General features: G+C 37.9%; 1 protein-coding gene across 1 annotated transcript; it reads right to left on the reverse strand.

Moving 5' to 3' along the window:
• Positions 1-10,776: 10,776 nt before the first annotated feature.
• LOC110908755 (calcium load-activated calcium channel) lies at positions 10,777-11,649 on the reverse strand. The gene has a single exon (XM_022153729.2). It carries the CDS (start codon positions 11,548-11,550, stop codon positions 10,969-10,971), a length of 582 nt encoding a protein of 193 aa, XP_022009421.1. The 5' UTR covers positions 11,551-11,649; the 3' UTR covers positions 10,777-10,968.
• Between the last annotated feature and the right edge of the window lie 305 nt (positions 11,650-11,954).

Below are 11,954 nucleotides of genomic sequence, written 5' to 3' on the forward strand. Positions count from 1 at the left end.
ATCTAAGTGTTCTTGGGTGATGTCATCATGGTGTTCTTGAAGAACATCATGTTTTGGCCTCATTCCACTATGATTAGCTTAGATCTAACCGATTTCCACATAAACAAGTTAAGATCCACCATAGATCTAAACATTTTCATGATATGAAGGATTGAAAGAAGGATTTCCAACTTTCTTTCAACTCTTTTACACTCAATGCTTTCAAATCAATAGAAACGGAGCTTGAACCGGCTAACCAATCCTTCTAACAGTTAAGGGGTTCAAGATTCGGATTCTATATACAAGGTTAACCCGATATCGGTTAAACTCTAAACCGACATTCAGCACCGTTCAACCGGCCGGACTTGGGTGATTCCTGTTCGAGCCAAGGGAACAGGTAGGAACGAAGGTTATCATGGTTCAACACGTTGTCAAGATGCCTTGAAAGAATGACAAATAAACAAACAATCAAGTGTTAGACGAAAGGCCGACCAGGTCAGAAATGTTGGCCGAACGGCTAGGCTGTTCAAACAGCCCAGCCGATCGGACATACCAGCCGATCGACCGGGCCAGCCGATCGGCTAGCACATGGTCCCACATTTCCAAACTTTCGAAGTATAGTATTGACGAAGTAATGTTCAACCAAATGGGTCGCCCGATTGGTAAACATAACTGTTCGGATCATGAGATACTATGCTTCAACACTTGACCATTTTCACAACTCGTTCGTAGTAGAGAATGTCAGCCGATCAGCCGATCGAACAGACTGTTCGATCAAGTGACATTCAGTTGAGGGCTAACTTTGAGGCTCCTAGCCGATCGAGTGAGCTAGCCGATCGAGCGAGCTAGCCGATCGAACGAACCGTTCGATCGAACGACTTGAAAAGGTAGGAACACTTCAGTGTTCTCAAATACTGCAACAAGAACTTCAAAAGTTCAAATCCTCTAACACAAACACACCAGAGGAAGAAACAATCCACTTGAATGGTCCAGCCGATCGAGCCAACCGGCCGATCGAACAGGACTGTCCAACCGGATATACTAGCAGATCGAACAGGCCGTCCGATCGAACCTGCCGTTCGATCAACCAGCCCATTCGATCCATCCATACTTGTTTACTTTTCCGCGTTACTCATCGTTATGCTATTGAACTATTCAGACTAATCTTACTCTCAGCGCTCCCTTCAATCCACAATCAATCACTATGAGTATACTCGATCCCTTTTTGCTTTAGCACTTTTGGGTGTTACATACGTTACCTATCAAATCACAATCAAACACAAACTATTTGAACGCTGACCGAACTGCATGTGCTATTTGACTAAACGAATGATGTTTATTATGTTTACACGTGGAGTGCTATCTACCTGCCTTAGCAACATAGTACTATAGTTTGGACTCAGCACCCGTTCACACGGGGGTTGTTAAGGACAAATACTTGCATGGATTACGGTGGTAATCATGTATTGCGAACCGTCTCGGACGGTCAACCCGCAGTCGTAGGTACCGATGGTCCCATGTCGATAATTAACATACATCGTTTTCCTCTGTGTACGTGCCTGGTTATGCGTAAACTATTCGAACTCTATATGCTATTATCAAACTTGTGTGCTCACCTTTACATTTTATGTATTGACTTTATTTTAACGTATGTGACAGGTAATTAGGATGCTTACTTGCTAGGAAAGCGGGGCAATAATAAAGCTTTAGAGCCCATCTAGCAGTTGTAGGTCGTAGCCTACCTAGGGGTCTCTAGGAGCGAATAAACTATAGCCATGGAGCCGTTGGAGCTGTTCGATCAAGCATCTATGGCATTAGTTGTCTGTAGATCTTGTCTGGACGAGTCTTAATGACTCTGGGCCGTACTTTTAAACATTTGGTTTGTAATAATTAAATCTGAGTTGTTGAAACAGTACTATTTGTTTAGTTGTATTCTATGATAACTTGTTTATTTATTTGGGATACGGTATGGGACGTATCACTTAACTGAATTTGTAATAATAGTTGTTGTGGAAACTTCTGGACAATCTGTTTCGCTTAGTGCCGCGCCCCGATGATTCCGGCATCGGTTGGGGTGTGACACACAGATCTTTCCAAAGTGATTTTGTTAACAAGTTTATCAGTTATTTTAACTTCTTGGCCATTCTTGTTGGTTGGTATGATTTTAACAGAACCAGCTTGATTTGCACAATGTTTTCAACTTGGTCATTTTTTCTAAACCCTATGCCAAATTTTACATTACTTTCAAGCTGTTTTTCAAGCATAATTTCATAACCTTTTTAGGATTCCACCCATTTTTCACAAGTGATTTGGGTGGCTTCCAACTCTTTTTTGCAAACTTGATATTTTTCTATCATTGTTTGGAGTTGGTCCTTGGTTATGCTATGCTCTTGTTTGAGACTGCAGATTTCATTATCTTTTTCAGCCAATTTGATTTTTAGTTCTTTTAAAGACTTTTCAAATTGAACTTCATCATTTAACACTCTATCCCTAAGGTTTTCATTCACCTCTTTGATGTTAGCAAATGCTATGATGCATTTGTCTGAACACAGATTTTTAAGAACTTGATATGATACCTTAGCTGCAGCCATTCATGGCACAATCACAAACATGCTCTTTCTCATCAGCCACCTTCTCTTCCTTTTCACCATGTTTCTTCTCTTCTTCTTCAAACCAGGGGTTAGACAGTGGTTCCAACAGGGGTTCTGAATTTTCTCCCAACAGTATTTCACCAGCAACAGCAGTAACGACTGCTTCAACAATTTCATCCACTGTTTCAACACTTGACTGTCCTTCTTCAGCTTCCAGCCCTTCTGGTATTATCTCCAATGCTACAAAACAAAATTCATCACTAGGAACAACATCATTAGCATATAGAGCAAAATGTTCATCTCCTAGTTCATCAGGTAAGCTGCTCTAGTCAACAAAGCCTTGTGTGAAGAAGCTTTGCTGATCTGGTTGAACCACTGTTGGTGCAGCTTGTTGAGGTGCAACTGGTTGCACCTGAACCTGAGGGACAGGGGCTTGGACATACTGAATTTGAGGAACAGTGGTTTGGACATACTGCACAAGAACAGGGGTTCCAGGGTTTGCATAATGAGCAGTGTTTACATGGGCAGCAGGGGTATAAAGGGTATACTGCACAGTGCTTTGGTTATTTTGTGGTCTTGAACTAGGGTGAGTGATAATAGGTCCATTGGTTTGACTCCTACATTCCCTAGCAAAATGACCTAACCTGTTGCACTTATAGCATTTGATTTTAGACTTATCCAACCCTACTTTTAGATTCCCATGCAACCCTGGGAATTTTATCTCTGTCCTTTTGTAGAATTTGTTGGTTCTAACACTCAGCAATGCAAGTTGGTGTAATATGTCCATTTCCTCTAAGTCAGTTGGATCAAAATACTGAAGATCATTGAGTTCAAAGCATAGATTGTCAGAGTTCTGGCTTTCTCCATTTGCTGTGAAAGCATAATTGGATGAGTGAGGATCAGAGTTGAAGTTTCCACCAGTAGTTATGTCAATAAAATGATCATAACTCTGATCCTTACTACTGCCAGACTCTTCCTGACCCAGAGGAGTTGTGTTGCCAAATGAGTAGTCATCTGCAACTTTTCCAGACTCTTGCAACTTCTTTTTCTGGTTTAACTCCCTTTCATAGGTTAGGAGTCTACCATGAAGTTGGGTCAGGGTCAGATCTTTGAACCCAACAGAATTTCTGGTCACAAAAGCAATTGTACCCATTTTTCAGGCAGTGATCTAAGAAACCTGTTATTTTGTGTTGAATTAGCAAATTCAACATTAACAAGTCTTAGCTCACTAATGAGACAACTGAATCTCTCAAACTGTTGTGTTAATGTTTCACCCTTAACGTGACAAAAGGTTTCATACTGTTGATTCAGAATTTCCCTATTATTTTCAATCACTTCTTCAGTTCCCCCAAACTGTTCCTTCAATGCATCCCACAATTCCTTGGCACTGTTACAGTGTAACAGCCCAGCATAAATTTCATTTGGTAGTGCGGATGCAACGATGCTGAATGCCTTGGCATCTAGTTCAATTTTCTGAAAATCCTGGTCCGTATAGTTCTCAATTTTCTTAGGAAGAAAAACTTTTAGATCCTCAGCACTCGGCACCATTGGAACATGTGGTCCAAAGATAATCGACTTCCAACATCCGGTATTTTGTTGAGCAAGGATGTGGCCCATCCTTCTCTGCCAGATGTTGTACTCATTTCGCTTCAACATGGGTGGTTTGAAGAGTGAACTGATGTTATTGTTAACATCTTGTGATTGTGACATCATCCTGGTTGTTTTACAGGTACTGATTAATCAACTTTGTTCGTGATTAAACCTTACTCTGTTGTTCAACAAAATGAACAATTATAAGTATCAACGATTATGAGCTGAACTTTTACGTCAAAATGATTGTTAGATCAAATTTGACTGTCCAAGCTCTGATACCAATTGCTAGGATCTGAGTTTCTTATGATTGTGTTTTTGTTTGAGAATTATGAAGATGAATGAGTAATTGGAGCGGAATTAAAATGAAACAAACTTTCACACACAATCAAACAGAAGAATTGCTTTCAACACACATGTTTGTTCATGAAATCGAATGATTAAATTTATTTCAATGATTCAATTACACTTGCATGCATGTATTACAATCTACCCCTCAGCCTGAGCTCACACAGTTTGTTCGTACATAATGACTTATGATGAAAGAGCTAATAGAACAGTACAGGGTACTGTTCTATTTATAGTACAAAACAAACCACTGTGGCATCTTTGCTGACATCACCATGAAAGTGACATCTAACCTCCTAACAAACTCAAACTACTGACCTATTACAACCACTGATTATAAACAACTGATAACAATATACAAAGAATAAATAAAACAACTGATTCTTCATTCCACTGCTTAGGTTCCAGCAGTGCTTTGGTCTTCAGCAGTACTTGAGACATAGCAGTTGATTGAGCATCAGCACTTAGTGTTCATCAGTCTTTTTGTGTCAGCAGTAGTTAGGAAGGACAGTACTTGAATCCATCAGATGTTAGAGCCACTGTCAAGGGGAAAGACTGAATACAAACATCTGCTTATTCTGAATCCACTGATCTGATCCAGTTTTGGCTTTAATCAATTGTTCCTCTGGTAAGGTTCAATCCCAACAACATGCTACATTTTCAAATAACGTTTTTTTTACATTATCACTTACTCTGTTTCACCGCAACGCGCGACAAAAAAAAACCTAGTTATAATTTTCGTACATAAATCTAAACTTACCATTTATAGAACAAACACTATTCAGAAGTACATAAGGAGGATTTTAGGAAAATTTGTGTAGAAAAACTATAAGATTCCGGGTGACATAATGTTCATTATTATTATTTTAGTCAATTAAGTCCATTGGCGGAGCATGTTTTATTTAAAGAACAAGAAATTATAAAAGAGAAACGAAAACTGATTTCAAATTAAGTCCATTGGCGGAGCATCAACAATTGGAGGCCGGTTTATTAAATTTTTGAAAAAAAAGCTTTCTCTTTGGAAGGCCGCTTTGTTATCTTTAGAAGGGAGGGTTACGTTAATTTGGTCGGTGCTTGAAAGTCTACCTACATACTTTATGTCCTTGTATAAAGCGCCTGTGAAAGTTGTTAAAGACTTGGAAAGCATTGTTAAAAAGTTCTTATGGGGAGGCTCGAATGATATTAGAAAGACCCATTGGGTGGCGTGGGATAGGGTGTCTTTACCGAAGAAAGTTGGAGGTTTGGGACTGTGTAAATTAATGAATGCTAATTTGGCTCTGCGTAAATGGGGATGGAGATTTAAGAATGAATCCGATAATTTATGGGTCAAAGTCGTCAAAGCTATACATTCGGGTCGGTCGGGGTGGGCTTTTTTACCTTGCAATAAATCTGTCAGGGGAGTGTGGGTAAAATATATGCAACATTATGAACAAACCCATTATCGATAGCAAACCAATTCGGAGTTTTTTCAGAGGAGAGGTTGTTTCGGGTAGCGATATCTTTTTCTGGTTGGATCCCTGGATAAACGAGACTCCTTTGAAAGAGCTTTTCCCTTGTCTTTTTCAGCTGGAGGTCGTTAAGAATTGTTCGGTGAGAGATCGGCTGGAAGGCAGCGGCTCGTGGCTGTGGAGGCATGAGCTGGACATGGCTGAGGAGTTACAGGGCTGGTGAGTCTTTCGGGTTTGTTATCTTCGGTTGCTCTTGGTGTAGGTAGAGATAGATGGAAGTGGCTGGGTGATTCTGCGGGTCATTTTCGGTGAAATCGGTCAAAGATATTCTAATTCGGGGTAGTAGTGATCCAGATTTTTTCGTAGTCGATTGGTGCAAATGGGTTCCATTGAAGTGCAACATTTTTGTTTGGAGGTTAGAGCAGAACCGTATCCCCACGTTTGACGCGTTATTTTCGAGGGGTATTGTTCATCAAGTCGGGGCCTACCCTCTCTGCGGTTGTGAAGACGAATCAGTTATCCATCTATTTATCTCTTGCCAATTTGCATCCTTAATCTGGCAGAAGGTAAAGTAGATGGAGCCGAATTCCGAACATTTTCGCTTTCACTGTTAAAGATCTTTTGGAAATTCACAAGTTTAGTATGTTGGGGTCGTCGGAAAAGAAGATTCTGCAAGGCATTATAATTATCGCGTGTTGGTGCATTTGGTTGGCCAGGAATAAAGCGGTTTTTTCAAGTTCCCGGGTAAGCGTGGAAGATATTTTCAGCGATTTAAGATCTATGGGTTTCTTTTGGCTAAAGTATAGGTCGTCATTTCAGTCCATTGCGTGGAATGATTCGTGTAAATCTGTATTTATGTAGTCTTTGTTTGTAGTTTGGTCCGGCTCGGTCTTCGGGTTCGGCTGTTTGTTAATGAAAGTCTATTTTCAAAAAAAAAAAACTATTTTCATATCCATTCCATACGTAAACACCAAATATATAGCCGGGTATAAGCAATCTTGACCATTAATTTATTAATCAATGGCTAAGATTAAATTAGTGAAATTGAAGGAAAAAAAAAAGGAGGCGCGTTGATTTGTGTAGAGGCATTCTAGTCAATTCAAGACAATAGTTTCTTTCTTCTCGAATTTCCCCCATTTTTAAACGTTAATAACTCTTTCGCACGACATTATTTTTTTTATAAAAACTGCACCAAAAAAACACTCCTATTGCTATATTTTCGAAAAAAATTTCGAAACCTAGTTGCGTAAAACGCAATGGACAAAAAGCGTAAAAAATGAATTTTTTTTCTAAAACGCAGTAGTCAAAAAACTCAAAGAAATATGTTATTTCTAAAACAATAGCCAGAAAACACAAAGAAATGTCTTATTTCTAAAACGCAATAGCCAGAAAACACAAAGAAATGTCTTTTTTCTAAAACGCAATGACCTAAAAACACAAAAGAAAACGTTCTTTTTAAAACACAATGGACTGAAAACACATAAAAATGTGTTTCACCTAAAACGCAATGGACTAAAAACACTTCAAAATGTGTTTTTTTAAAACGCAATGGACCAAAAAACACATAAAAATGTCTTTTTTTCTAAAACGCAATGCCTAAAAACACAAAAGAAAGTGTTCTTTCTAAAACACAATGAACTAAAAACACATAAAAATGTGTTTTACCTAAAACGCAATGGACTAAAAACACTTCAAAATGTGTTTTTCTAAAACGCATTGGAACAAAATACACATAAAAATGTGTTATCCTAGAACGCAATAAATAAAAACACAAAAGAAAGTGTTTTTTTTTTTCTAAAACGCAATGGACTAAAAACACATAAAATGTGTTTTACCTAAAAACGCAATGGACTAAAACACAATAAAATGTGTTATTTCTAACACGCAATGGACTAAAAAAAAAAAAAAAAAAAAAAAAAAAAAAAAAAAAAAAACTGTGTTTGCATTTCTTTCTAAAACGCAATGACTCAACTCAAAAACCCAAATCGTAAAAATGCAATTCAAAATTTTCTTACATAGATCGAAGTCGATTTCTTCAACGATTGACGAAATTTGAATCCTAGAAACACTTATCAACGATCGAATGGAACGAATCGAGTGATTCGCTTCAAAATCACTGGAAAAATGAGATATTGTATGAAATTAAACTGAGTTTCTTCAAAAAGTTGAAGAACACATTGATTGGGTGTTTGGATCATTGATTGGTGACGAAAATCGCACTATAATGTTGTGATTATTGAGATAGAAAATGAAGAAAAAGGTTGAAGATGGTGGATTTTGAAAATGGTGGGTTTTGAAGTTAGAGAGAGAAAAAGAGAGAAGATTGGATAAAATTGACTAAATTACCCTTCCTTTTTATTTTAAGTTTTTACACATGTCATAATCCTATTCTTTCATATCCTTCCTAGTTAAAATAAACTTATTATTTGATCATCTCACATATATAGCCATACCAATTACATTAAACACCCCCCACTATCCAAAATAAAACATGCTCCACCCCTCTAACTCAATTGACTAAATAAAATAATAAAAATAAAACGCAACAGGCTAAAACAGAGGTGGGCAACAGGACTTACGAACTGAAACCAGTCCCTAAACCAAAACCAAACCGCTCTAGATTCCGATTTAAAACCAGATGAAACCGCCAGCTTGCAGTCGCATTAAGAACCCCTCCGTTGAAACGATTTGAAACAGATCCTTTTCCCCTTTTGAACCAATTTGGACAAAAACAACTCCGCCTTTCTTTGACTGAAACCAAACCGGTTTGAGGTTGCACAAAAACCGATTTGTGCACGCCCTAGGCTGAAAGAAAAAATTGGATTTAACACCGAGGTATTGTCATGGTCCCACTCCCACTCACATACCATCTTCTGAGGCTCCGTGCGATGTCCTCATAGTCATGAGGTACTAGTTTCCTCGTCATGTCATGAACTTGATTAGACAAGGCCCAAATTCTTTATCAATGGGATCCAAGAAATGCAAGTACTTATGGGCTAAACTTTTAATCATTCGTCGAAAGACTCACTAATAATATGCAAAAGTAGCCAGAAACTCATATTTGAGTAGATGCGATTTTTAAACATTTGGCATATCACATTATTCTCCATCCGTGACAATTTAGAGTGCCCATATTAAGGGGGTTTGGATGATGGGGCCATTCGGAAGACAAGATCGAGAAATCAACAAGGATGTTGTCTTGCAGGAAGAAGCTCCTCATGTATGTAATTCCCTTCAGATTGTAACCTCATTCCTATGGATGAATCACTACAGGTTACACGATTGCGCAGGTCAAGCAGGTTGGGTAACCCTGCTAATTCCTTATATTCCTTTTCTAAATAAAAATATTTTATAAATAACTTAAATACAATTACCGAAACAAAACTATTACATTAATAACGTAAATCTTTGAATATAATGGTTTAGAGGTTGTGTTTATTGAATATACACTTTCATAGGCTTTCAACCTGTTTGACCCGTTGTTTGACCCGTTATGAATAGTATATTCACTCATCTTCATGTAAATGGATTAAAAAATAACAAAAATTTAGGTCACTGTTGTAAATAAAAATAACAAAATTTAGATCACTGTTGTAAAAAGAAAAAAAAAAACTATAGTTAACTTATAAATCATACAAAAAAATGAAAGAAAAGTTCTTACGGGTCAACCAACCGACCCGCCCAGCATGCCACCTCAATTATTATATACTAATGAGAATCAGAATCAATTTTAGATAGTACAGGTAAAGATAGCTAAAATGATGAAACAAACTGGACAGATGAACAAATCCCCCTCCTGGATAACCAAACTACCAATTCTGTGACATCATCTAATCATAAAATGGATGATGATGTTGAACAATCACGAGTGCAGATTGAAGGAAGCCATTTTGTGGTAAATTGTATGAAAATATGTAAAATTTTGACATAAGCATATTCGACACGCTAGTTATATATGAGAAAATGTACAAATTTCGACAAAAAAAACAAATGTTTCTGGTCAACTCTAGCACACATCACCTACACAAGGCACAAGGTCTTTATATAACAATTTTTATACTTACCATATGTTTTTATCATCACCTACCCAAATTTTAGACATAAATAACTTCTATATATCATTTAATATAACTAAACTTCTATGTAAAAGTAAACACCCCCTAAAACCTAAAATACTATATGCACAAGTTATGTCCATGTACAAGAGGCACGCCTCATGAGTGCACCTCATGCACACATGCCCCCTCACACCGCCAAAAGCAATGCCTTTTGCCTGAGTGCACCTCGTGCCTACGCATGCTATTATAAACTAAGCTGATGCTGCAGTTGAGCTTAAGGCGTTATCTCACGAAACTAGTAAACCAAAACGAAATGCTATTAGCAGCACAAAAAACATCTCCCAAATCCCGTTAAACAATGGGTCCCACTCCGAATGAACAAAGAAACAAGCTGAAAGAACAAATTCCAAGTAAATTGGAGTCAAAAAATCCGAGATACAAAAAACGTAAGGAATCAAAACCGCGCAGTGGGTTGTTATAAGATATGAACATATCGCCGCTTAAAAGGACTTGACTACATGAAAAGTAAAGAAATTGTGTTATGTGTTTTTGGGTTTGCTCGGGTTCATTGACCGAGTTGCATTCAGTTGTTAGTTGAAATTCCAGCATGTATTGAAGTGAGACATTGGATCAGACTTTTAACTTTCACTGATTTCATAACAAAATCTTATGTTAATAATATCACCAAAAATTTGAACACAAAATCTAGATCACACCATTAACAGTTAGCAACAAAGTAACAAACTATTAACTAGATACAAATCATGCAAATATAAAACATTCAATTCAAATTCAAATAGCAAATGTCTATCATAAAATTAACAACTGATGTTTCAAATCTCATAGTGTAAACCAATCAAGATCATCTAATTATTCCCCCAGATTTCCAACAGATCAGCTAATTAAAATTAATTAAAATACAAATACAAAAACAGATCTATACCTCACTCCTCATCAATTCGTCTTAGCAGGATCCGGCATCTGAAACAAACCACCACCACCAGCCGCTCCACGAGGCGGCGAAAACCCTAGAAACTTCTGCAAATTCGTGCGAATACTAATCGAACACAAAAAATACAAAAACGCCATAGAACAATCCGTCATATCATCTCCACTCAATCCTCTATGACTCATCTTTTGAACAATCCTAATCGGCACAAACGGCAGCTTCGCAACCGCCTTACCTTCAAACAAATTGTTCAAAAACCCGAACACAACGAAGAGAACAAGAGCAACAACTCCACCGGATTTGAGCTTGAAAAGTGATAAATCTCTGCTGGATTCTTTCAAGGAGGATTCGACGCGATCGATCTTTTTGGTTTTGGACTTTTTGGAGACGGTGGTGGCGGTGGAGTCGGTTTTCATGGTTTCGAGCTTCTTGGAGGCGCGGTCGATGGAGGATTTGAGAGATTTGTAGGAGGTGGTGCGGTAGATTAGGATGTAGGAGATGGCTTCGCAGACGATGGCGGTGCAGATGGAGATTCCGACGACGGTTAGGCCGTCGGAGTATTTGAGGGAGGAGATCGGGGATGCCATTGTCGTTGACTGAATGATTGATTGAGGGAGGGGAAAAGGAGTTTGAGGGTTTTAAGTGTGATGCTTGTTGGACTCCCAACTAACTTTGCAGCTCTTTTAGGAATGGTGGTAGATTTAGGTTTTGAGTTATCTAGTAACTAGGTTAGTTCCCCGTGTGTTACACGGGTTGAACAATTTAAACTATATAGTATAGATATTTCCTGTAAATGCAAAACAAAGACAGAGACATTTACATACCATATTGACATAAATGAGTTAATATGAATGTAACCCATGAACTCGTACATATTAATTAATGTCGTAGAGTTCGATAAGACGGCTCTAATGTCGGTTGAGTGAGGTCAATCAAAGTCTATTTGATACTCTTTGTACGACTTCTTATTTTTTGAATCTTTGTATTTGAT

The sequence above is a fragment of the Helianthus annuus genome, chromosome 14 (genome assembly GCF_002127325.2).
Source record: "Helianthus annuus cultivar XRQ/B chromosome 14, HanXRQr2.0-SUNRISE, whole genome shotgun sequence".
Classification (NCBI taxonomy): domain Eukaryota; kingdom Viridiplantae; phylum Streptophyta; class Magnoliopsida; order Asterales; family Asteraceae; genus Helianthus; species Helianthus annuus.

What these genes read in the sequence shown, in the direction of transcription:
- LOC110908755 (XM_022153729.2), bottom strand. Translation starts at nt 11,550, where the DNA reads ATGGCATCCCCGATCTCCTCCCTCAAATACTCCGACGGCCTAACCGTC.